The following is a 26,514-nucleotide window of genomic DNA, read 5'->3' as shown; positions in this document are numbered from 1 at the left end:
TTAAATGTAGCGTGCGTGTTATGTGAACTGTGATGAGGTAGCTAGAACCACGCCCGTGACACACGGACCGTCCTCTAACCGGAATGTCGCTCTCCGTCCTAAATCCGTGCCAACCGCGAGCCGCACAGATACAGTGACGTCAGCTCCGAGACGCTGAACCAAACACATCAAGCCCACTGGCTCCGCTGCTGCGAGACGGGAAGCATCGGTCAGGATCGGCCATATTAAGCGTCACATCTTTCGGTTTCTCCCGCGATCTCACACAGTCGTTCTCGCTTCCGAACAAAGTCTCTGCGCGCGATCACTGCAAGCATGTCCGCCAATTCGAGCGAGGGGCCGGGTTTGGATGGGAAATGGTTCGAGGAGGAGGAGGAGAAGAACGGGATGTTTGGGAGCGCAGGGCCCCGTTTCGACGAGATGCGGGACGATCTGCACGCGCCCAAGCAACAATTCCATCCCTTTGAAGGAAGCGGCGTTGCCATGGAAACTGCATCTACAGGTAAATTTGGGCTTTTTATAATTACGCGTTGTAGTTTAGCGGCGACGCTCGTGCCGGCGAATAAAGAAAAGAAGACGCAAAAGCTGATGGTGATGAATTGGAGATGAAGAGAGGCAGACCAGGCCATGGGTGTGACAGCGCCTGGATGTCTCTGCATACACAGACGCACAGTGCGCTCCAGGCAACTGTGGTAGTTCAAATAACACGATCAAGCAAACGACACACATAACAAAACAAACAAAACATACTTATGTTGCTCTCTGGTGCGTTTAGAATTAAGCAATCATGGTGACAGAACTCTTAGGATCATGATGCGTGTTCATAAAGCCACAATAATGTAATCATCATTTCTTTGTCTTTGTGCTCACTGCCTGTCTCTCTGCCCTCTTTCTCCTCAGCCTGTCTCTCACTGTTCTAAATCACAGGGTATAGCTCAATAATTGGGCATTGTCCACCCCTCTAATAAATCTTTTCATGCAGCACGTAGCCAGACTATTAAAACTTCCCAACATGACAGTTCATACAGTACTGACAACAGCAGAACAACCTTCAGATTCACAGCCAGACCCAACCCAGTCCAATAAGTAAATGTTTTACACGGTGGCAGTTTTGGACAAATGTTTTACAATGTGTTTTGGAAGGAAAAGGTCTACCCCAAACCTAACCTGTCAGTGGGGTCGTATTAAGAAATCGTGAAAACATAAAACTGCATTCCAGTAAGTAGTACAATAAACTTAATTGAATGTATTTCAGCATAAACTGTAATGTTGTCATTTACATCATGCTTTGTTGATTCTGACCTTAATGTGCACAAAGAAATAACTTCTACAATTAAATAAGTGAGTAATACTTGAAAATGATATCATCTGAGATGGCTACTCCAGTAACATCAGTAGCCTAATCTATTTTACATGGAGCACCATCTCAGGGGGGCCACTATGTTGAGATCACATGACCAGCCAAATAGTGCTCATTTTGTCTGGGTAAACCCCTGTTATTGGACACATTTGCATACTGAATAAATTAATTGTGGCTGACTGTGAACTGTTCGCGTTTCTTCACAGGCAAGCTTACATTTCAAACATGACCACCACATTGGCTGGAGTGCACCACAGTTTGTGCTATTGCCATAAATGATGTTGCTTTAACTCTATTTTGATGCTGTGAAAAACATCCCGTTAAGAAATCATTTTTTTCTGCATTGTAAAGCTCCTATTTTTTCTTCTATTTTGTTTCTGAGTATTTCAAAGCTGCTAAGCTAAATCCTAAATGACCGTAACAAAAAAAAGAATAATATTGAGTTTATTAGATGAGATGGTCTGGCATCTTAAAGCCTGATTCCTAAACAATAATGTTGATTTAATACCGGACGATAATAAAACATAGAACCTTATCAAAAAGGAAGTGTACATGATCAGAGGTTCAGAGACAGACATCCGAGCACTCATACTTTAATTGTACCACATGCTGCATCGTTTATTGTGCTTTTAGAGCTTCTATGGATCAATGTGACAGATAAAGTAGCGACGTATCTATAGAAACCCTTTTAGAGTGGAGACATGTGACTACAGCCTTTCGCACACATAGCATGTAAAATACATAAGGTGAAATACACACGCATGCTTTCAAACTTTCATACGGAAAGCCACTGCAGCTCGCTTTCATGGCTTTTTCCTGTTGCTAATTGTCAGTTTCTGCTTCTGCAGGTGCTCTTTGGTCCATTAAAAAGTCTGATTGAACCGCCATTATGGCTCAGAGTGCTATTATTAGCTATGGGGAAACTGCATGCACACATACGCCCAGGCACAGTCTCTCTCACATGCTCAAATATTCATGAGCCAGGGCCTGAAATCCCTCCGCTCCCCCGTGCGCTGGTTAGCTTTAACACACACTCTTGCACATACACAAAAACACACACAAAGTCTTTCCTCCTCTCATGGACGCAAGCCCAAATACGCATGTTTTCTTAAACACATTCAAATGCGCTCACACAAAGATTCTTTCTCACTCATTCACACTGTGGCTATGGTAAGGTTCTTGTTTCTTCCCTTCCCTTCCCCTCTCTCTCTCTCTCTCTCTCTCTCTCTCTCTCTTCCTGTCTTTCATACAATGTCTGTAGTTGGCTCCGTCTTTAGCATTCTCCATTTTTAAATAAACAGAGGGAGGCCTATTTATAGGCTGAGTGAGAGTGAGACATCACACAGTCTTTTTACAGTAGCCAAGCTTGTGAGCTCATGGATCTTTAAAAGATGGGCTGGAAAAAGATCTGTCCACGTGGTGAGCAGCTCAACACAACAGAAATCCCGTAACTCTGATCGTACCATCAGTAACATCGCTCACGCATGTCAATATGTCCACCATAATCCACTTCTGGCTGTCTGTCTCTCGCTAGTTGTCTCTCTCTCTCTCTGTCTGCCTGTCTAGTACACTGAGGGAAAAGGCCTAGACGAGGAGGAATGCTGGTGTGTACTGTCTGTCTGCATTCACAAAGTCACTCGGGCATGAGAGAGAGAGAGAGGCTGAGCGAGATCAACAAATAGTTCAGGGTGAATGTGAAAAGACCATTCCTTCTGTCACTTTCAGCCAAAGGCAGTCAGCATACAAGGACAACTCGAACAGAGCACAATACTGTAAAGAAATTGATTGCATAAATTTTGAGGCTGTACATTTTTTTTCCATCAGTACTCTATAATTTATTATGTAACTCTAAACCTGTATGACATTATTCATTAACAGAACACAAAAGAAGTCCAAACAACACCGGATTGCTTTCATTGTTTGGACATACATTTTTCACAATTTCTTCTATTCCACAGAAGAAAGGAAGTCATGCAGGTTTAGAATAGAATAAGAGCCTGCACAGGTTTTTCCTTTTTGAGCCTGCTGTCCCTTTCATTTCTGGCAAAGAACTACACTACCCATAATCCTCCAACAATCAGAGAAGTCACTGTTACCATGGAAATGTGAGTCTTGCCAAAGGAGCTCAGCAGTGTCCGCCTACTCCCAGCAAGCATTGCAAATGACGTGATCGGGTCACTGGCTGAATTCAGAATAACACTACTTTAACTATATAAAGATTTGGCTAAAATGGTACATTTAGGAAGCTATACTGAATCAAGACACACCCATGAAACTAAGTTTTGTCTTTGTCAAAGAACTTTTCACTTGTGGATTTTTGGTCTGTGAATTAGAATTTGATTTGATTAAAAAGTGACTGTTTTGTCCCCATATCTGTATGTGAGATATATTTTTATATTTTAGTATTATGTGATGAGCTAAGCAACATAATGCCAATTATTTTCTTTTGACACAAAAAAGTTGCGACTAACTAGGTTTCATTTCATGCTGCAGTATTATTATTTTTAAAAATAGTTGTATTACATTTTTAACTCAGATTCCTGTATTTATTAATTAGTTTTATTTCAATTGCTGTAGATGATTTGTAATATATTCAGGTTTATTTTAGTCAACAATAACAACTCTGCTATGCTGTCTTAGAAGCTGTCTGTATAAGCTGCAGACATTAAGACGGCATGATAGATTTTGGAATCACATCATTCCCAAAACTGCTGTCAGACATTGGTCCATTATGATGTTATTTCCTTCCATAATTTTAGCACAGGCTGATGTGCACGTGTCATTGGAGATGTAACAGTCACAGGGTTCGTTGTCCAACTTTCATTAATCCTCTTAAGACTGGACTGATTTCACAGAGACAGAGCAGATGTTTCCAGCTGTGTCTTAGGGGGCTGTCTAGTGTTCACAGTATCCAACCAGTCTGAATACACTACATGTTTATACTTACTTTCTGCTTTTCCTCGTACTCCAGTGAGATCAGATTTACATAATTTCTGGAAAAAGAATCTATTTTCTTGTTGATCTTCTAGTACATATATTCTTGTTCAGCTCTTTTACTTTATGTCTTTGTCTATTGTTTTTTCTTCACTTCATATGCAGATGTCCAAATATACTCTAAATCTACTCTAAAAGTCCATGAACATCTTTATATCTAAATCTGACTTCTGGTTCCTGGACAGGGCTCAGCAGGGAGTATACTGTGCCTGAATAGGCAAAATTGAGAGGATTTAAGCATCTATGTGCTTCATAAGTTATATAAAGTGCTCCTTTCTATATATGTATTATTTCCATTAGTGAAATCTACGCAAATAAACTTTTATCCAAACAAATATATCAAATTATGATTAACCCCTTCAGACCAAGCATTCATACCCCCACCCCCACTCACAAGGGATTACTAGATTAAAAACCAATCCATGAGTACCATATTGTACTTTTGAATGCACATTATGATATGAATAAACATTAGTATTTTTGTATGTTGTTTTATTTGCTCAAAATACACACATTTAAGAGCCAATAATGGAAACAAACACCATACATTTTTTTTCCTTTTAAAATAAATAAATAAATAAATAATTCAATTAAAAAAAACTGTATTTCATTTCCATTTTTTCCATCCATTGATTTCCATTACTAATAAAATACTAATTTTTTTTTTTTGCTCTATTGGTCTCTCTCTAGGTGACTCTCTGTCTGACATGTTCATGAAGTCATCACCAGGAGAGGGTGATCTGTACACCTCTCTCCTTTCCTCAAAGTCCTCCTCTAATCCTTTTAATGATGGTGCTTCTCTCTTCTCCACTGAGGGCAACCGTTCTCCACCTGCTCCCACCGGGACTGACTCCGGCATCGGCATGACCCCAGGTGACCCCTCAGACCATCAGACGACCCTGCAGGGCTCACACAAGTCTGACCATTACAGCTACATGGACATGGGGGATGACCTCTGTGACTTTGGTAGTGTGGGCAATGTCAAGAACAAGCAGCAGCCTCTCATGTCTGGCTATGGAGATGACGAAGATGATGATGAAGAAGACGAAGATGACATTCAAGATTTCAAGCCTAAGATTCATGAAAAGGAAAATAAACCATCCAGCCACGACCCCTTCGATCTGGGTCGCTACTTGGAGAAGAGCCCCCTTGGATCTGAGGAAACAGAGGTGAAAAGTCAGGGGTCGGCTGGTGGGCAGCATGCATTCCCGTACGTGGAGGATCCTTCGGATGAAGAGATGGCAGATTACCGATCTTACCGTAGGATGGAAACGCCACAGAGTGCCAGTCCTGTAAAGATCACGGTTACAACAGAGTCCCAGCCTTTGAGAGTGTCTCCCCAAGGGGGCATGTCCGAGAGAGAGAGCGTGCTAAGTTTTGGTCAGCAGGGTCTTCCCACAGTAACACTGTCAGAACCAGAAGATGACAGCGCAGCCTCTTCAGCTAACCACTCCCCTAACCACTCCCCTACAGGTAGAACCCTCCCCCAGTACGTGCCTGATTCGTCATAGACATAAACAAAGAGAAGCATCTCTGGCTACTATGTTCTTCCGCAAGATGCACGCAGTTCTGTTTATTAACAGCTAGAGAGCCAAAAGTTACGGACTGCAGCTTTAAAGAATACGTAAAAATTGTTATGGTAATGGTAGTTCAAGATAGATGAATTACTAGATATCTTGCCTCTAATAACATCTAACAGACAGACAGACAAATAGATAGATAGATATATAGATAGATAGATATAGTTGTGGTAATATTTTGCCTCTAATACCAGCTAATCGTTTCAAATTTTGCAGTTTATTATATAATTAACACATTTGTATTATAATCTTTCTCTTACATTTTATTGTTCTTGAATTCTGACGTTTCTGTCAATTTTCTCTTTTCCAGGTCGAGAGTCTCCATCTGATGTGCTGTTCCAGCCTGCAGGAATGAAGTCTGTGAGCTCCACCCAAGATTCCAGCAGCATCAGCTCTCATCCTATTCTTCCTGAAGCCCAGGACATCAAGAGCTCAGCCAAACCCTCTTCCCCATGGGCTCAAGACCTTCAAGGCAGTGGAGATGAGTCTGGAGATTCAGAAATTGAGCAAGTGGCTGAAGAACCTGATTCGCCAACATACGATCTGACATCTAAGACCCCGCCCTCAAAAGGCGGATTCAGCCAAGCAAGCAACCCATTTGAGCAGACCAGCTACACATCTCCCACTGATAAAGCTAGTAACCCATTTGACAAACCACAAACCAATAAGGTCAGTGCTAGTAACCCATTTGACCTCTCTGGGGGTACCAAGGGGGGCTTTGGACAATCTAGCAACCCACCAATCTACAGTCTGTTAAGAGAGGAAAGGGAGGCGGAGCTAGACAGCGACCTGCTAATCGAATCAGCTTCTGAGGAAAGTCCCAAGAGGGAGCAGGAATATTCTGCCCCAAAACCTCCAGAAATATCTTCTCCCGTGACCACAAACGTCACATTTTCTAAGCCAATCACGACTTCCTGTGCTACGGCTTCTCCCTTCACCGACCCCCCAGCTAGCACCTTCAGAGAAACAGAGAAAGAAAAAGAGAAGGAAAAAGAGAAAGTTGTACCTGTCGAGAAGCCCAAGCCGGAAGCAGAGGACAGCTGGTCCACCAAACCCAGGCCTGCAGTAATGGGAACGTCTACAGTGACTCCAGAGCAGCATTCCAGTCAGGAGAAGGAGAATAAAAGCAAAAGCAGTATTGTGAGTTCCACCACAGAGAAAGAGGCCGATGTGTCCCTGTTCTTCCAAAGCGTCAACAGACAGAAAGGTAAGAGGCATTATTGTGTTATTATGTGTTATTCTTCCCACAAGCAGCACTGTTCTTGATAACTAATTAAAAAGCATTTGTCAGTTGAAGTAAAGCAGACGTAACAAAGAAAAAATAAATTATTAGATGAAAAAATAGTTTAAGCTAATAAAACTTAGTAATGCAATTGCATACTGCAATGACAGTTTTTAAGAGAAACTCACTGATTATTATGACAAACATTGCCTATTGAGAGCACATTAAATGTATTTACTATGACATAATGGTTTGAAATTTATCTAGGATGCCTAAGTTTTTTTGTTTTGCCATCATTTATTAGAGTTTTTCGTATTTTTTTCATATTCAAGAGAAAAATCACTATGGGTATATTTTGTCACTTTAGTGATTAGCTAAATTTACAATCATAGAAACATTTTTTTAAAAATAAGACAATTTAACATGAACATTATTCATTGAATAATAAAACTGAATAAAAAATAAAAGTACACAAAATTAATTTTAGATCCTAAGGCTGCATTTAAAGTAAGAGCCAGACAGTTCAGGATAGAAGCAAACCTCCAACCAAGTTTGATGAACATGCTCAAAACACAAAAAAATTCCAGATAAAGCTGACATCATATTTCTTTTCCCCTCAATAACTATTATTTTGTATTGAAAACAAATCATGTTTAATTACCTCACTGTGCTAGCATTCTCGGTAGCAATAAGCAAAAGGCCAGAGGAAGTATCTCTAATAGCCAATATGAGGGACTTTCAAATGTTGTGTTGGACATAGTGGGGGCCTTGAAGTCAAAGAACCACTGTTCTAGATGATTGCAGGTTTGGAACCAAGCTAACATTAGCACTGTGACGCAGAGAACCTGCCTGACAGCTGTGATGAGAGGTGGTGAGTGTCATGAAGTGATGATGTGGGAGTAGCAGCTCATCTCCTGTTTATCACCAAATGGCGTTTCGAAACATAAACAGTTTTAAATAGATGTTATGATCATACAGACATAAAAGCAACACAAGTTTACATAATCAGTAGAATTTCTGTATTAATAGTATGATCTAATTAGTATAATATTTTTCCTTTTGCAAACTGTCATGCCAGACAAACGTCAATACGAAAAGGTCATATTTCACTTTGAGTAGTCTGTTTTGCATGTAAAGAACATGATGTAGAATAAAAAACATGAACCACAAAATAATGGCAAGAAATGTATTTCCGTTGTTTGTGTGCTAGTTCTGATTCACAAACAAAGGACTCTTATGAGTCGTCTCTTATAGTGAATTAAACGCACACAATATGGCACAGATAATAACTTATATTTCATAACAGAAAATTACAGCATGAATGAAACACAGCATGATTTACAAGAGACCATTTCTATAACATGCAATCAAAATGAACCCTAATTCTTATTGTACTGAATGCAAAATATTCTTTTAAACCACAAGCTTCCTGGATTTGCTTTGTAACTCAGCTCACTGATCTCATCCTTTATCATCTGTTCTTTGAATGCGTAGTCATGCCAATTCATAATTCTACAATGCTAAGAGGAACCAGTGCTGAGCAGATTATTGGCACAGCTGGTGTTTTCCATAAAAGTTTAATTAGAAAAGCCTGCTTATGTTGCAAGGACTAATTTGAGTCGATGGAGGAGAGTCTGAGAGACAATGACTGTCCGTCCGAAAGCACAAACAACAGCCTTTACAGGCATCCAGTATTTGTGTCACATCCTGTCTGTTCTTATTTTGAAAGTAACATAGATTATGAGTGGATATATCACAAAAGCTTAAAGCAATTTAGTTTAGATCATTAAGCATCAACACTCTCAGAAAAAAGGTACAAATGCTGTCACTTGGAATGGTACCCTTTCAAAAGGTACACCTTTGTACATTGTTTACCCCCAAAAAGTTGCATTTTAGATTGTTGAAGGTGCGTATAATATGCAAAGTGTACATATTAGTAAATGGTTAATCCTTTACCTTTTGAAAGGGTACTGTCCCAGGGACTGCTTTTGTACCTTTTTGTGCATTTATTGTGCACCATGGTCCCTTGAAAGCTGGTATGAAATCAGTTTCATTGTGAAGTAGCTTGTGAAGTCATATTGACTCACCAAGCACACAGCCACAGGCAGATCCACTCTTTTCTGGGGTCGACTGAGGTTGAATTTAGGGGATAATCTCCATCTAGCGGTGAGTTTAAAAACTGCACTGTGGCTTATTTACATAGCTTCACAATAACAAAGAAAAAAAAAAGTTATGGAGTAAATTGACCCAGGAGATATCACAGATCACAACTCCGTAGCTCATTATTTTTTAAAACCCTTTAAACTTGTACATTTAAACAACATTTATACTGAAACATACTTGCTTATTATAAATCTCCTTTAGGCCCATTAATAAAACTTCTTTATAGCAGGAGTGAGAAGATATTCTGTTATGTTCATGAAACTACGGAACCGGGAAACAGCTCTTAACATGCTTGTCTCAGGATTAAGTCTGTCTCTCATTGTTTACCTGAACCTGAGTGACACGAATTCATGACAGCAGTGGGAGGAATGAACATTACAACATGTCTACTGTTTTGGATCAAGTGGTTCTTTCTAGGGAAACAGATTTTCATGTTGTAAACATTTTTATATAATCCTCTTGTAAAACTGGGACAGTGCACGTATGATGCTTCAGGCGTTATAAAGTGTTTTTCTTTATTTTGTCTGAAGGAACAGCAGTCGATTAAATATTCATTTGCTATATTGCTTCCTTTATTCATTAATTTATTATTTGCAGGTGGCTACAGATAAACTGACAAAGATGTTTTATAATAGATAGGCAGTATGTAAGTCTAACGTTGTGAATTACAGATATATTCCTGTTATTGTCTGGTGATTGTTGAAACTGAAGGTTCTGGAATGTTTAAAAAAGTCAACGCCTTTACGGCAGCGCTGCCGTAAATAACCTGCAGAGGGCGAGAGAGACCGCTGGTTTATGTAACACAGCTTTGGGTTTTTATCATTGAATAGCTTCATAAGAACACTACAGACAGATCACGGCAGTGCTAAAGTGTGTCTTCGTGTGAACAGGCTGGTGTTTTTAATGTGGTGATATTAAAATATTAAAATAACAATGCTCTGTGTTACACTGCAATTCTGAGACAATCTGGATCAGCACAGATCAGCCTGTTGCCATAGTAACACGGAAGAGCGGGAGCTTAAGCTGTTACTGTGGTGAGCCCGTAGAGAGAAGAGAAGATGCTGAGGGAAACAGAAGATGATGAAAATGAATAAGCCGAGACTGAAATCACTGAATTTACTGATTCATAAATATAATTTACTGAATTTACTGATTCATCATCGCCATTATTATTTAATAACAAAAGCAAAACTACAATAATTTACACACTACTGTGAAGTGTCCAAAAATTATGAATTGTTTCAGCTGAGAGCTCTCTATATTTATCTCATATATATATATATATATATATATATATATATATATATATATATATATAGTATATATATATATATGTGTGTGTGTGTGTGTCTGTGTGTGTATATGTTAGTATATATGTACTAATTATTAATCTAATATGAATTATTAATAACACGTGTATGTGTGTGTATATATATATATATATATGTATGTATATGTGTGTTATTAATACTAATTACTAATTGCAACAGAAACAAAAGACAAAAACAGACGACGAAAAAGGAAAATAAATACACTAAAAGTAAAAAAAAAAAGCTTTATTATGTTCTTGTTTTTTTCTTTGTTTAGTTAATGTGAATATTAATACAATTTTTAATTAATATTTCTCAATATTACTATTGATATTACTCGGTTCGCGCGAATATTTCTTTTTACATGTTAGCCTGCTCTTCTTATGGTCTGAATGGAATAAAGCAGCAAGATAAAAACCCAGCAGCCTCCTCCCATTTTGAACCGATAACGATGTCAACGAGGTCACGTGACCTCGCTAATGTTTATGTATTAGCTTTGTTAGGGTGGGGCCTCTTTGATCTGATTCTACCCCACCCCCCCATTACGCCCCGGGCGTTGCATATGGTACGCTCCGCTCTCTGCGGTGGAGGCTGCAGTGTTTACTGTTTCATCCAGCAGAGCAGCGCCTCTCCCTCTCTTTCTCTCAGTCCGTTTCCTCACTAAATAGCGTTAGCTCGTCTCTCCTCTGTTCTCTTCTCTCCTTTCCGGCCATTCATGCCTTTCGGACGCGTGAGATAGTGGGTCTCGGGAAGACGTAAGATCTGCGAAAGAGAAAAGAGAAAGACAACAGCTGCGAGAGAAACGACAGACATGGATAAAGGGAAAAAAGAGTGCACCTGGAGCTGCTGGAGAGGGCAGGGTACAGATTTCATGTTTGTCTGTATAAAGCCGTGTTCGTGGTATTCGTTGTATATAGCCTTGTGTGTTTTATATTTGAGCGTGTATTAGGTTTTGCGTTTTACATAAAGCCTCTTTCTCTGCGCCGGTGGGACAAAGGAAGAAGAGGGGAGAGGCATCTGTTTTTGGATGAGGGATGGCAGGTGGTCTGTCTGCTTTATAGTAATGCCGAAATGGTAACCCCACTGCGTCTTTAGATTAGGCTCCGTTTGCTACGGAACGGAGTTCGGGCTGTTTTTATCTTCAATCGCGGTTACAGCAGCTCTGGATGAGGCTGTCGCTATAGCAACCAGGTCACACCCATCCTGATTACATCATTCTCTTCAACAGGCAACCATGATACCTGGAGAACGAAAGAGGGAGGGCATGCAAGACTTAGGAATTGAGAGCTAGGATATTTTTATGAGAAAAACAAATAGGATTCTTTGGGCTATTCTAGTACGTTGGCAGGGACATTTTAAACGTCCACCTAAATAAATGGTGTTGGGAGGAAGTCCTGGACTCCATTTATAGGGACTGCATTGTGTGAGTGTTGGCAGTATGTTTGTAAAGCTACAGTAGTTGTGTGTCATAGTTCTCGCTGAAACTACTGCCTGTAAGGAGATGCCAAATTCACAACATTATAATTGGCGCATATTTAATGGTTTCTAGGACATTGTTAGAGTATTCTGGTGGTTGTTTTGCCGTGGGCTAAGTGAAAAGGAGTCCATGTAAGTATTTCTATAATATTCTGGTGCCTAGATATGCATAGAGTTTCGATAATTTTACTCATGATAATTTAACAGAACAAACATCTGCTCAGTTTGTCTCTGTATATTTGCGTGACATCACATTTTGCCTGGATGTTCATATGACATCACTGTGATCTTGTTTTTTGATGATTCATAAACTCTCTATAGTCCAGACCCATCTTACTGCATCCTTATACACACAGAGAGATGCATAAAGCAAGACGTACATATATAAAACATTCAGTGCAGTATTTTTTAAACCACTCACAGGCCTGAAGGAAGTGTTTTGAACTTTTGTCCATATACATTTGTCTGTATTATATGTGATTTAATAAAAGTAAAGTAAATAAAGTAAATGCTCTAATGTGCTAATTAATGGATAAAACACCCGGGTTTCTAATGACAGGACAGAATATTCTTTTTGATTACACTTTAAAAAAGTAAGCACAGTATATATAAAATATGAAGTGGTAGATTTACCTGAAATATGCATGATTTGGTACACTGGAGTTTAGTTCAGTATACCTTTAAATAGAAATGTGTATTTAATTAAGAATCAGTGTTTATAAATATCGAGGCATATCTATTTGTCTGCCTCAAATCAGCTTGACGCACAACTTTCCTGTTATGCGTAACCCATCAGTGAAACATTAGGAACATATATTCTCTCCAGAATTCAGTGACATTTGTATCGTTTGGTGGGGCTGGATTCCATTTCCTGTTTAGCTCTGGAATTTCCAAACTTGTGTGTGTTGTATGGGGTCTTGATTTGGAGCACAATGTATTAGCACCAAGATTGTGGTCGCAGTAACTCTGGTGCCTGGGTCACCTATTTTTGAGATTTTTGTGTCAGCAGCCCAGATCATTAACCAATAAGCTACAACCAACGCTAAAAAAACTTAAACTGACACAAAATGTGACAAAAACAGCATTCATGTTGATTCAGGGAAGACTAAGGCACTGTCAACTTGTTTTAAAGATATAAATAAAATAAAAACAGAAAAATTTTGTCACTATTTACTCAACCTTGTGTTGCTACAAACCTGCAAACCTGTTTTGCAGAATAATGAAAGTCATACAAGTGATGAAATTTCATAAACAAAGACAGACAAGGAGTGAAAAGTGTTCAATGGGAATATAGTCCAGTCACTCACAAAGCTGTATATTGTCAAGATCAAAGGTACAGAGAAGGTTTTAAAGAAGTCACAAATGCTCCTTTTTCATCACTTTCTGTACTACCTTAGCATTTTTCTAGCTGATTAAGATAATCTTTTTGTGATGCACTATAAAATATTGAGTTATTTAGCCTCAAACTTTACAGCTGCCTTGGTCCTCATTAATATTTCCCTTAGGGTTATTTAAAAAGTCTTTCTTTAAAAGTTATAAGTCATGAATCAAACCAAACAGCTATAAGGTGAATCATAATATTACAAAATTAGATTTGAAGGGGAAAAAAATATATAAAAAGGCAAATGAACAAGATTGTACTTAACTTTAATGAGAGAATGAATTACAATCCCATGAAGCATTTCAGATATGACTAAAATAAATACAAATTGTAAATGTAATTCAAATAAACACAAAATATGGACAAATATTGTTTTACAGATGTTGACTGTGTATATAGACACAACATATTATACAACTGTTGCAAAATTTTTATTTTTTTTTTTAACTTTTAAGCTTTATAAGTTATCCATAAAAATTTAAACCCTATGGCAATAATGGATGTGATTTTTACCTCCAGACTTCATCTGCCATACTCCAATATAGGCCTTTGCCCGTGGCAATGACCTTTCATTCAGGAAGTGAATGGTTGGATTTAATGTTAGCCTGGTTGTCAAGCTGGATGTGCATCTCTGATGCTATAATTACACTCCGACATTTAAACACCGGCACACACGCACACAATTACCCCCCACCACTACCTTCTTATTTTAAGCTGGCCCCCTAAGCAATGTGTGTAAAGGAAACTGGAACACTGTATCTATAGCAACCGCTGCTGCCCCCTTTCTTTCTCATCTCACACACACTTGCCACATAGGACGTATGAAACAAGGTGGATTAATTAGGTTCTGCGAAAGGGTCACGCATAATTGTGATTTTTTTTCTTTCTTTTTTTTACTGTTTGTGTTTCAGTCTGGTCTATTTGTCACCCTCTATGCTGTATGAACGTGTGTGTGTGTGTGGTGTGATGTGTGTGTCCATTATTAGCCAATGGTAGTATGAGCCGGTCCCCCTCCCTCTTATTCTCTGCCTTTCTCTCTCTCCTTTTGTGTGCGTTCCCACTCACTGTCTCTCTCTCTTCTTCTTGCTGTCTGCAGTCATGGGTGGTTCAGGTCAGTAGCTTTCTGTCTTCTGTCAGTTTTGGTGTTTTAGGATAAAAATCAGGGATCTCTTAGACTTGTCCATAGTGATGGAATTAACTACATATGTCACTGGTTTGGATGGATGGAAGGAATTTGGTGGCGTTTTAGTGTCTATATGCGATTTTAGGGCCAATTTTAAGTCACCTTACTACTGGATATCATTACACAGCAATCTTATATCAGTCTGCTTTGGCCAAGTGAATACTTAAAGGTGTGTGTTAGGAAAAACGAGTGTGGACGTTGCTATTTTTAGTTTTGTTCTATTTAGAGAGTCAGTTAACTGAAGGCTTTGTCAGAGCAGGCAAGTATCACCATCAAAGGTTATAGTTTAATAGTAATGTTTTTGTATTTTTTGTTTTACATTATTACTGAGCAGAGACCATCAGTAGATATTAATAATAATTAATAGTGTTTTCAACGATCAGTCGAACATGAAGTCTGCACTTTATCTCGAACTTGTACTCAAGCTAAAATCTCAAGATAAAAATGGCCGATATTTCTGCCCTCCTCTAAGCTCTGCCAGGCTAAATTTAGCCCAGTGGGACTGATGGGAGAATCACACGGGGGACTACAAATGTCGTGCACACGCTAGAGTGTGACAGACCAGCTTCTGTGAGTGTGTAACAGTTTCTTCTGAAGCAGCAGCAAAAGGTGTAAAAATACAGGTTATAAAAAAGAAATACAAGAAGCTTTCGCTTACCGCAGAGACTGAAGAGATGATTCAGAGATTTCACTCTGCTGGTTCTCATGGCAACAAGTTGTACTTGTGTTGTCTTTGTGATATTTGGCTGGAAAGGTAGGATGTGTTTTCCTCCAGCAGTTAGAGAAGAACTAGGCTGTAATTTACAGTGCTCGAAACCTGTCCGCCATCTTACACACTTGTTGGTTGTGAAGTATGTTAATAATTAGAAACAAGTTGCATACAAAAAAAGCAAAGAAATTCTCTTTGGGTGACCAAATGGATAGGAAAAAAACAAGGGATCAACACTGACCAAACAGATGGGTCATAGCCGCTACTAAATACACTACAGTTTATACAAAAGTTTGGGGTCTGTAAGACTCAAGAAATGGGTCATTTAAGTTACCAAAATGAATGAAACAATGTTACAAAAAGACTTCTGTTTCAAATTAAACTTGCTATTAATCAAAATACTATAAGAAATAACATTAAACAGTAATTGCTTTAAACACTAATAATAATTCTTCTTGAGAGAATAAGAGAGAGAATAAGCACAAGAGAGCATTCTTTAAAAATTTCTGTTAAAATTCCTGCCGATCCAAAACATTTGAACAATAGTTTGTCTACCTTAACATGGCTACAACTCTATATTGATCAGCATCCGGGATTGGAACAATTACAACAGTTATAATTAACTGCTAAATATTCTTTGTGGAAAGGACAAGACATTGTAAGTACAAAACATTATTTCTTCGTCATCCGTCAGATTCACATCTACAGCAAATACAAGCGCCAGAATATTTTGAGTTTTTCGTTGAAGGACTGGCTCCTGTCCAGCAGGACAGAACATTGTGTTTTGAGAACACTGACGATTAGCCAATCAGATTTGAAGAACCATTTTATAGTTTTTTTGGAAGTTTAGTGTTTGGTGCTTGTACATCAGCATTATTCATCTATCAGTAAATCTGATTTTAGGCTTTACTCGTTGGTAAGGTTAGGTTTAGGTGTAGAGATATGGTCAAAACTACATTTTTGGATTACAGTGTTGTTCCAGGGTCGGACCTAGGAACGGGTCAACATCAAGATGTGTCATGTACTGCATGCAATCCCAATACTTGGTAAATGACTTGCTCCTGGAGAACAGTGGGACTAATTTGTAGGTCTTAATAGTTTTGTGAGATGCTTGTTAGAGCAGTAACCAAAAGGTTTGAACCCTGCAAGGGGTGATCCTTGAGCAAGACACTTGACATTAGGTTGCGCCAAAGGGGATTACCGCCGTAACTTAAGATGGTACACGTTTACAGTGACGCTGTAGACATAAATTTGATCACCTCTATGTAGAGTGCTGATAATTTCACAGTAGACTAGCCTCGTCTTTTATCCGATCCGTTTTACATGGACACACTCAAGCACTTGCCAAAACTAAACCTGCCATATAAAAGTTGTAACCCTAATGCTCCTTTTCATTCCAAGTTTATGTTAGTATGGCGAAGGCTCATAGCTCACTTTGTGAGGTCATATATTACAGCACTTCTGATAACAAGACTGTTTGTACTGTCTTACCCAACAGAAATAATTAACCCAGTACAGTGTGTGTGCGCACACAGACGGTTAGGGTTAGATAAGTTGGCAACAGGTGCTGTGAGAGTTAGACAGGTGTGAACTGATAGCCTCAAGGCTACACATTTTCTCTTCATGGAAAATGCTTGTTGAATACAGTCATTAATAAGAAAAAATGTATAAAACTAATTGAAATTTCTGACAGAGCTCCACTCACACTTTCTGTTGTGCTTAGTTGGGCTCTAAAGGACACGTAACTTTAAGTGGTTTATCTATATGCCCACACTGCCTGCCAAAACCTGAACTTAAGGTATAAAATAATGGTTGAAATAATGGTTAATTCTTTAGAAATGAGATATATTATGTACACATACAGTGGATGAGACACTTTTAGTAGCGATAAGTAAACATCCAATGCTACCTATTACATAATAGGTGTGACAAATACTAAACAGCTGCTAATTTGTGACAGCTACGTAAATAATGTTTTATAGATCAGTATTACTGAACTAAAATAGAGCAAGCGTAGAGACTTGCAACCTGTGCAGATATGATGCTGACCAATCCTCTTCATACTGTAATATTTCACTGTAAACTTTGCAACTGACTTGGTTCTTGTTCTGATCACCTTGTTTTTCTCCCCTCTTCAGTGGTAGATCTGTTACATTGGCGGGATTTGAAGCAGTCCGGACTGGTGTTCGGCAGCGTGTTGCTGCTGCTGTTCTCTTTAACCCAGTTCAGCGTGGTGAGTGTCATAGCGTATCTCGCTCTGGCTGTCCTCTCCGCCACCATCAGTTTCCGAGTCTACAAATCAGTCCTGCAGGCAGTGCAAAAAACCGACGAGGGCCACCCCTTCAAGTTAGTGCAACGCCAATTCATGTCATTCGCCTTTGTGTGTATCGAACAATGAATCTGTTGATTTACTCTCGTGGCTTCTCTTGTCAGGGCCTATCTGGAGGTGGAGATCGCTCTCTCTGCGGATCAGATCAGTAAGTATGTGGAGAAGACTCAGCTGTACATCAACTCCACCATGAAGGAGCTTCGCAGGCTGTTCCTGGTTCAGGATCTGGTCGATTCTATAAAGGTAAAAACATGCTAGCTGATTAGATTAGATTAGATTAGATTTCTGAATATTACTTTCCCTAATTTTCTGTGATGCTATTTCAATGTGAAAGCCAAACTCGTGATAACCTTTAGTATTAAAGGTGCACTCGCTAATTTTGTTTAACTGGTTGAACAGTGGTCTTGAAACCTATTGGCATACAGTATAGCCCTTTACAAACATATTATGGAACCAAAAATGGCCAATAATTCCATTTGGCTCATGTGATTTTTAAACCATGAGCGGCAGTTTTAGGCCTGCAGTCTTCACCTCATCTAGGTTTACATCATTTTAAAGACATGTAAATGCTGTTAATTTTAGAAAGTGGGAAGAGTTACTGAGTGCAAAGATAATTTGACATTATATATGTTTGTATTTAGTTTGCAGTGTTGATGTGGTTGTTGACCTATGTTGGAGCTCTGTTTAATGGCCTGACCCTGTTGATTCTGGGTAAGAAAACAATCAAACACACCACCACTCAATTTTTTTTTTTTTTTGACATTTGTCCTGCTCTAAACCAGTGGGTAAAGACAGCTTGTTGGAATTTTGATGAAAAGTTGATCAGTGCTGATTCTAAATGAAGAAATTATTTTCTAAGAAATGTTAAACTTTTTATTGTGCCGTCCTAATCTTAGGTACATACCCAAAATTCCATGTCACACACACACACACACACACACACAAACACTGCTGTAGGTCAGAGTGTTATAACCTCAAACTGTAATCAAGTGACATCACACTGCATTCTGGGAGCGCAGCTCAGCTGTCCTGACCGTATCTCTCCTTGGTTTTCTCTCTTTAGCGGTGGTTTCCATGTTTACCGTGCCACTGGTTTATGAGAAGTACCAGGTAATGTTTTCTCAATCTCCACAACTCCTTTTTTAGGTTCTATTTTGAATTATAGAAATAACTAACCAATTTGGTAAAGTACAGCTATTAGAAAATTAGAAAAAAACATGAACAAAACCTTTTTCCTCGCAATTCAGAATTCTGGGGTAATATTTGACTATTTTATTTATACTGCCACAGAATAAAAGATACATCTTTTTTTTTTTTTTTTTTTGCATCTCATGGCAGACTTCTTTCAGTAGTTTTTTTTTTTTAAATTCTATCGACAGCCATATTGTATATGCTGAATACTCACACTTTTTCTCCCTTTCAGACACAGATTGATCAGTACTTAGGACTTGTGCGCACCCAGGTTAACTCGATAATGGGAAAGTAAGTTCTGTGTAAATACTATTCCAATTCTATTCATTTATTTATTTTACATAATTAACCTGTCTAATTTTCTGTTTGCTTTTTAGGATTAGAGAAAAGGTTCCTGGGGCCAAAAAGAAGGAATAAACTCTTCACTTCTGTACAAGTAAACACTATAGCCAGTAAAATCTACAACTTTGCCAGCACTGAAGGACCCCAACTACACAGGAGGCCAATGTCACCTCAAAAGAAAAAACAAAAAAAAAGCATCAACAGCAAAAAGACATCATGATGTTAGTTAATGGCACCAATCCCCCCCCCTTTCCTCTCCCCATTGTTGCCAGCCACAGGTGAAGCCCTGAAGTAACTAACACTGATTCACATAGATGACACCTTGTGGGCGATTGTAGAGCTATAGATATACCAGAGGGACACACACAGTACTTCTCTCTTCCATTGCTTCTGATTTAAGTGCATGAAGTCCAGTCTTGAGTAAATATTTGCTATCTCTGCAGTGCTCTTCCTCTCTCTGCTTTATTTTGCAGTGCATATTTCCTGCTGTAAAATGTGACACGAAAATGAAAATCATGCCTGTCATATAATCTCCTGCTGCCATGTCAATTAATCGCTTCAATTCACCGTCACTGGTAGAGTGGCTCTGTGTACAGACATACTTATTAATATCGAGTTGAATTGTGGATTTTTTTTTTTCTGTTCTTTTCTGTGTATTCGAGCACAATGATAATTTGAAGATGTTATTACTAAATGTGTAACTGTAATTTTTGCAGAAATGTAGGGATACGTGTAGGTGTTTAAAGACAAGCTTTGTGGTCCTTCTCTAGGGCACCTGATTGTCAGACTGCAGAGCTCCAGCTGTACTAAACTCTGTCCAACTTTGTACGATGTTCAGTGTTCAGTTATTTTAAAGTCTTTAACTATTTGCACTCTGTATTTAATTAACGAATGGGAAAAATAAATGTTCCTTAATGTAGGAGGGTTTGTGTTGTGTCATTCATAGCAAAATGAGTTAAGATAAAGGTTGAACTAATATATGCCACCAGAGAGACGTCTGATTTCAATTGAAATGTCTAGTATCTTAATTAAAAAATTAAGGTCAAAATGTATTGCAAAAATAACATTTATGCATGGCTGCATCAGTCAAGTAAATGTTTAAGAGTGATAGGGTGAATTTCAGTTAAGTGACAACTTTAAGAGTTAATAAGATTAAATAACTAAAGTGAAGGGAGGGAGGAACACACACACACACACGCGCTCCTTACAAAGCTATTGTACAGCTTCAGACGGCATGGAACAAACACTGTGAAAATTAAATTTAACTACTATAATAGCCTTCAAAGTGGGTAGAGACAGCAGTAATTTCTAGAATTAAAAAAAAAAAAAAAAAAAAGTCCAGGAATTTGAAAAAGTTATTTACTGTACACATTCAACTTCAACAGTAAAGTAAATTAAAACAGACAGTTTTAAAACATCAAAAATAGAAGTATGTTTCTTAAGAACCAAAAAAGTGCAGTCAAATAATATTTTTACAACACAGATCCATGAACCCTGAATAGTGCAAATTAAATTTTCTCCATCAAGTAACAAATGACTAGCAAAACTAAAATACTGCACATTTAACAGAAGTAACGTTCAAGCTTTTCCATCATCATCTAGATTCTCTTGTGTGTGATGCTCCTCACATGTTCAGTAAAGTGATTGGATGCAGCTGAAATAGGACACCTTTGGATTTCCCATCATCCTTCTCCTGTAGCTCCATCTGCTGGGAGCGATCCACCTGACGACACATGGTGAAGAACCCAATGAACTCATTCTAATTAGAGCTTTAGGAAATAAAGACTTTAAGAATGGTTAGTTTATACCTGGTTCCATTTCTTGAATTTCTCATAGTACACAGGTGTGCACTCTGGTCTAGGAGGGTTTTTAATGAACAATCTAAAGAAAAAAGAACCACAGAGGTTTCTGGGTTAGTATTCCCATATCACGGAGACTCAAATGTCTCAGGCAGAGGATGGTTGGTAATTGAGTACCCAACAAGTCGTTCCCGGGCCTCTTCCTGAAGGTTGCTGATCTTTTCAGGACTCAGGTTTGTCAGGCCGTTTGGCCCGTCGCACACCAGCTTGTTCACTGTGCCTCTCAAAGCATTTATCTACACATATGCGTCTTCTGTTAATACTCCATGAACTAGACATTTTATGATGCAACTTACTCTTGCTAAGAGCCCGCCCATTTATACAGGTAGAGCCTGACATGCAAAGCTGACCTCTGAATGCATAACACCACACGTACACATCAAAACATACCTCTGTGATGTCCTCAAAATCAACCTTTACATTAAAGGCAAGTTCAATGTCATGTTCGGGCAGCACTGCACTTTGGGAAACGGAGTTCCAGCCCAGTCCACAAAGAGCACCAGTAAAACAGGTCCTATCCTCATTGGTACTGCAGAGGACATCTCTGTGTAATTAAACTCAGCCAACACATTCAAATGTTCACCTTATGCAATAAATGACAGTTATGACAATAAACAATTGAGGGTTGCAATTAGGGTTCGGCCATGTCAAAAATATCGATGATCGCCTTAGAAAATATCACAATATCCAATAATATTGTGCACCTAATGCCCACCTCAATCATGCACTACCCCTGCCGAGACAACATTGCCGACATGCACCATAAACACACACCATGTTCATGCCATTACTTTTCTTAGTTTGTCCTTCAAGTGTTACTTGACCCAAAAATTAGGCTGCTTTTTTCACTTTCAAAGCATCCTTAGTGTAAGTTACTTAAGTTACGAAGTTATATTAAAAACTGTGAAATCAAGTACGTCAAGAAAGAGAGCTCAGTCCAGTGTTCGTGTATATAAGAGGCTTTTGTGTGTGAGCATTATATGTGTGTGTGAAAACAGCACGTGAATGCAGAAATTAGTTCCACCTGACCTATACACATCTGATCTAAATTAGTCATTTCTAAATTAATACATTTTAATAATAAATAAATAATTTAAGTCTTGCATGTTAAAAAAGACCTAAATGCTGAATTGTACATCTACGTACATTTTTTTTTTGGAACTTTAAGTTTAGCATTATTTTTCCAATAATCATCTGTTACCTGACTATTGACATTGTGGTACTTTTGAGAAATTGTCAACATATAATAATAATAATAATAATAATAATAATAATAATAATAATATAATATAATATAATATATGTGGGTAGTATTGACATCTTATGAAAATTCACAGTTAAATTTGAATAAACATCATCCTCTCAAACACAAATAATTTTTTTCAGTAAAGAATAATGCAAGAAATCAATGCAATGAGGGTGAGTGTTTTTATAGTGACAGTTACCGCAGCTCCATGACAGGCGTGAAGAGCATAGTAACAATTGAGGGAAGGCCGTGGATATAAGGCATCAAAGATGTTTCCTTCAGCAAAATACGAGAACCTGAACCATGAATTGAATCATGAAATATAAAAAAAGAAAACATGAATTTTAGTATAGCTATTAAACTACACATAGTATTACATATTTTCACACCAAACATAGCGATGAAAGGAGATGGGTCTATTGGCACATCCATTATTTCTAAACATTTGTAAAAAATTATTATCCATCTGTCACAAATAGGGTCTAGCTCAGGCAGGAATCAAATTGAAAGAGATACATTTGCATTGATTGGCATTAGCATCTGTGTTTAAAGGGGAAATTGGGCAATAAGAACAACAATAAAATAGACTTTTCCTTCTTTAAAATAAGAGAGATCACTGCTTTATGCATACTTGGGAGGAGAGAATCAGAAAACAGTGATTCTTTAAATACAGAAAAAAAAGCAAGTTTGTCTGAAATGTTTTTAAAGCCATCTGGTCCTGCTGACTTGCCACATTGCATATTTTTAGTTGCATCTATGATCTCTTCTACAAAGAGTCTTTCTCTAGGTCAGATGCCATATCTGGGTTTAACTTGGGGATATCCAAACTAAATTTTTTATGAAAAAATTACTAAGTCAGATTTATCTTCTGGTGGTTCTGAAGCTTAAAGTGCAGCATAATATCAACAAAAACATCAGTTAATCTCTGTGATCGGTGCATTTTTGACCTTGTTCATCGTTAATCTCTAGAATATACTGATTTGTAGTCTTCTGATGCAACTGATGTGCAAAAATCTTTCCAGCCCTTTCCCTGCATTCATAAGAATAAGATTTTCTGCTTGATGTGTTAAGACAGAGTTTGCTCTTTTTTCAAGTATCAGACACTGTTTAAGTACATCATCAGAAGGTGAGTGGCTATATCTAACATATAGTTTTTAAAATATCAACCAATTTATGCTTCCCAAATTGTTGAAAAAGACATCCCCGGGGGTCATATTGCAAGTGAGGAAGAGATCAATCTGTATTTTAATAAAGCTAACCTAATTTTTCGTCTGAAAGAATAAGGGAAATAAATCTCCATAGGTGGTATCCAGAATCCACACCTGGAATGCATAGGTTCGTTTCAAGGGGGCATGATCTGAAATAACTATGGACTGGTGCTCACTTTCAACAACCCTATGAAGTTTATCATCAATTTAAACAAAAACAACAACAACAAAAATAATTGACTTGAAAAATTAACTGTGAACTGAAGAAATAATAAACCCTTAAGTTGGGGTTTCTGAACTGACAAATATCAGTCAAACCATATGTCTGGAGAAACAGATTAACTGTACGGGATGACTTGGATTCAGGGCACAGTCTAGACGAACTGCAAGATAGTTTGAGCAGGGATGCGTTGAAATTAAAATTCTTGGCCTCAGCCGAACAAAAATTAAAACACTGGACCTAAAGATTTTTTTTTTTGCATTTTCACAATTGCATAAATAGCCAAAAAGTGCTTTTTATTGTTTTGTCTAACTTCATTTTTTTAAATTAATAAATTACAAAACAACCATTAATAATATCACTAATTAGTGTTAATTTAATGATAACACTAAACATTCCTTTAACACACCTAAAACTATACCAGCAAAGCACAATTTAACTTCAGTGGAATAAGTTAGAACATTTTTATTTGTGGTCATTTTTGAGCCCCCCCTTCTTGAATTCTAACTGGAACAGTATGTGTTGTAATAAAAATATTAGTACAGCTGTTGAAATTATTATCTTCATTATTATTGTCGTACTTCTTATTTTGCATGAGTGAAAGTGCACGAAAAGGTTACAGAGCAGTAGTAGTAGTAACACTTTCAGCACAGATTTCAGCCACCATTCTTCTCATCAGACTTGAGACGCATTAAAAAAAAACGGTCTCTCATTGTCAGTCTTTCTCTGATACATTTAAATGCCTTTACACTGCCCCCATTTGTGGCAAGTCTTTTTTTCTTTTTTCGGTTATTAAGCTGAACACTAAAAGAGCATTTTTGCTACTTTCGGGTCAAACTATTTTGGTTGCCAAACATTCGGTGCATCCCTATTTGTATCTCCCTCTAATATGAGATGATGGGTATCTATATTGGAAATTTGGGACAAAGTATGAGTGAAGAAAGTATAATCATCCCAGTTTGGGGCATAAATGCTCATTAAAAAACAAACAAACAAAAAAACAAACAAACAAAAAAAAAAAACACAGGAAGCCCACATAATCTCCCCATCACAATGATATATTGCCCCACTGTGATTTTTTTTTTTTTTTTTTTTTGCATTATAATTGCTACCCCTCTTGGAATTAAAATTCAATTAAATTCAATTCAAGTTTATTTGTATAGCGCTTTTTACAATGGCTTAATTTAATTTCATTTTAGTTTAATTTACAAACTAAAATGAAATTAAAAGTTAACTTTTAAAAACAAAAATCTTACTAACCTTTTATTTTATCTTACTAACCTAAATATTTTGAATGAAAGTGTACATTACATGAAAAACCCAACCAATCATTATCATGTGATTGTGTGCACACCTGATGCGCTGAGAGACACAGATGCAGCCACCAACATCCTCTCATGCCAGTTCTGTGGACATTCATTCACCATTACAGAGTTAATACTGTCCCTCTCAATGCCAACAGCCCTGCAAACAAATCCAAACCCATAACATTCACTACATCCTTTTCTGGGATGCTATTTATGCGTTCTGTGAAACAGACAGGCAGGTCTTACCTGAAGTTGCTGATCCTGATCATGCTGTGAAAGGTGACCTTATGTGGGCTGCTGGGACCATAAACTAAAGCCTGCAGAGTGACAGAAAATAACTTTTAGCCCAAGACCCACAGAAAATACACACCACAGTTTATACAGCACAGTTTGAATGTAGGCAATTACAGGGCTGCTATGCCAGCACCTTGCACTTGGGGGCACTGCTGCTAGAGGCACAAAAGTGCTGAAGGAGCTCGTTGATGAGCTGCTTGTCTTCCTCCATCCTGCTGTTCAAGGAGCCACTAGTAGAACTAGGGGTGAATCTGCCACTGGCCATGTCCTCATACAGAGACGTCAGAACATCATGGGACTGCTGCAATACACAAAAAGAGAAGCGTAAATGTTGACCTGGCCGATTTATTTTAATAATATATGTTGCTATGGAAACTTGATTCCTTGTTGAGACAGTTGGGATAAAAACTCTAAATTCAGAAAAAAAAAAAGATAAAAAAAGTGAGAAATACAATATTGTGAGTTTACTCAGTTGTAAATGCACAATTATGAGAAGAGATTTGTGAGAAATAAACATGCACAACACAAACGGGAAGGAAAAGTAGGAAAAAGCTTCCATATTTAGTTCACTGAACCATAAATAAATTTAAACATGATGCAGAAAATAATTCCTTCATTGATGCCAGGCAAGAGAGCAGTACAATGTATTAAAAACTGAATGAAAAATATTTCAAGTAAACTTGTCAGGTGGACATTGCTGTGGTGGTGGCATGGTTACCTGACTCTCAAAGCTTTCAGGTATGTGACAGGCATGTCCCTCCTGCACCAGGAGGTCTGCCACACTGACATCTCCCGCCTCCATGGAGATGCGCAGGTCGACCCGCATGACACCATGCAGAATGGAGTAAAGGGATACAATGGCAGAGCGGCCGCTTGTAAGTATCTTAAAGCGGTTACGTGCACGACTGCTCCAACGTCCGCCAAGAATCAGCGACTGTGCAGATGGACCCATGCCTGCGATGCAAAACTCCTGTGCCTGCAATGAAACAGATACAGCTTATGGCTCATTGAAATCCATAGAAAATACAGCTCTAATAGAAAGCTGGGAGATATTTACAATGTCATTGTTTGGCGGCATCACAAATACTGGAATAATTTTAAACAAACCTTTAATTTAGAGATTAATTTGCCAAAATATGTCTG

The 26,514-nt window shown here is 38.1% G+C and overlaps 2 protein-coding genes across 6 annotated transcripts in view; one reads left to right on the top strand and one right to left on the bottom strand.

The window, feature by feature from the left end:
* The first annotated feature begins 164 nt into the window (after nt 1–164).
* On the top strand, nt 165–20,156 carry rtn1a (reticulon 1a). Of its 4 annotated transcripts, XM_043254960.1 has the most exons (9): nt 165–499; nt 5,042–5,824; nt 6,242–7,138; nt 17,514–17,721; nt 17,809–17,947; nt 18,346–18,415; nt 18,768–18,814; nt 19,128–19,186; nt 19,273–20,156. In XM_043254960.1, the coding sequence occupies exons 1-9, from the start codon at nt 313–315 to the stop codon at nt 19,310–19,312; spliced, it is 2,430 nt and encodes an 809-aa protein (XP_043110895.1). In that variant the 5' UTR covers nt 165–312; the 3' UTR covers nt 19,313–20,156. The 4 variants fall into 4 exon arrangements, with proteins under 4 accessions (XP_043110895.1, XP_043110896.1, XP_043110897.1 ...); XM_043254961.1 differs by lacking the exon at nt 5,042–5,824; XM_043254962.1 differs by lacking the exons at nt 165–499; nt 5,042–5,824; nt 6,242–7,138 and adding an exon at nt 11,201–11,486.
* Nucleotides 20,157–20,298: 142 nt separating this feature from the next.
* Nucleotides 20,299–26,514, bottom strand: part of tdrd9 (tudor domain containing 9) — a 16,095-nt gene continuing 9,879 nt past the window's right edge. The window contains exons 27-35 of one of the 2 annotated variants that reach the window (XM_043254710.1): nt 26,090–26,347; nt 25,505–25,672; nt 25,324–25,394; nt 25,125–25,234; nt 22,542–22,638; nt 21,487–21,625; nt 21,214–21,332; nt 21,046–21,118; nt 20,299–20,960 (exon numbers count right to left, since the gene is read on the bottom strand). In XM_043254710.1, coding sequence (XP_043110645.1) covers nt 20,862–20,960; nt 21,046–21,118; nt 21,214–21,332; nt 21,487–21,625; nt 22,542–22,638; nt 25,125–25,234; nt 25,324–25,394; nt 25,505–25,672; nt 26,090–26,347 — 1,134 coding nt within the window. In that variant the 3' untranslated portion in view covers nt 20,299–20,861. Of the gene's footprint in view, nt 20,961–21,045; nt 21,119–21,213; nt 21,333–21,486; nt 21,626–22,541; nt 22,639–25,124; nt 25,235–25,323; nt 25,395–25,504; nt 25,673–26,089; nt 26,348–26,514 lie in introns of those variants that run through there. The other variant, XM_043254711.1, reaches the window with a different exon arrangement.

The sequence above is a fragment of the Puntigrus tetrazona genome, chromosome 13 (assembly GCF_018831695.1).
Source record: "Puntigrus tetrazona isolate hp1 chromosome 13, ASM1883169v1, whole genome shotgun sequence".
NCBI lineage: Eukaryota > Metazoa > Chordata > Actinopteri > Cypriniformes > Cyprinidae > Puntigrus > Puntigrus tetrazona.
The sequence above is the reverse complement of the archived record's forward strand: the minus strand, read 5'-3'. Positions and strand labels throughout refer to the sequence as shown.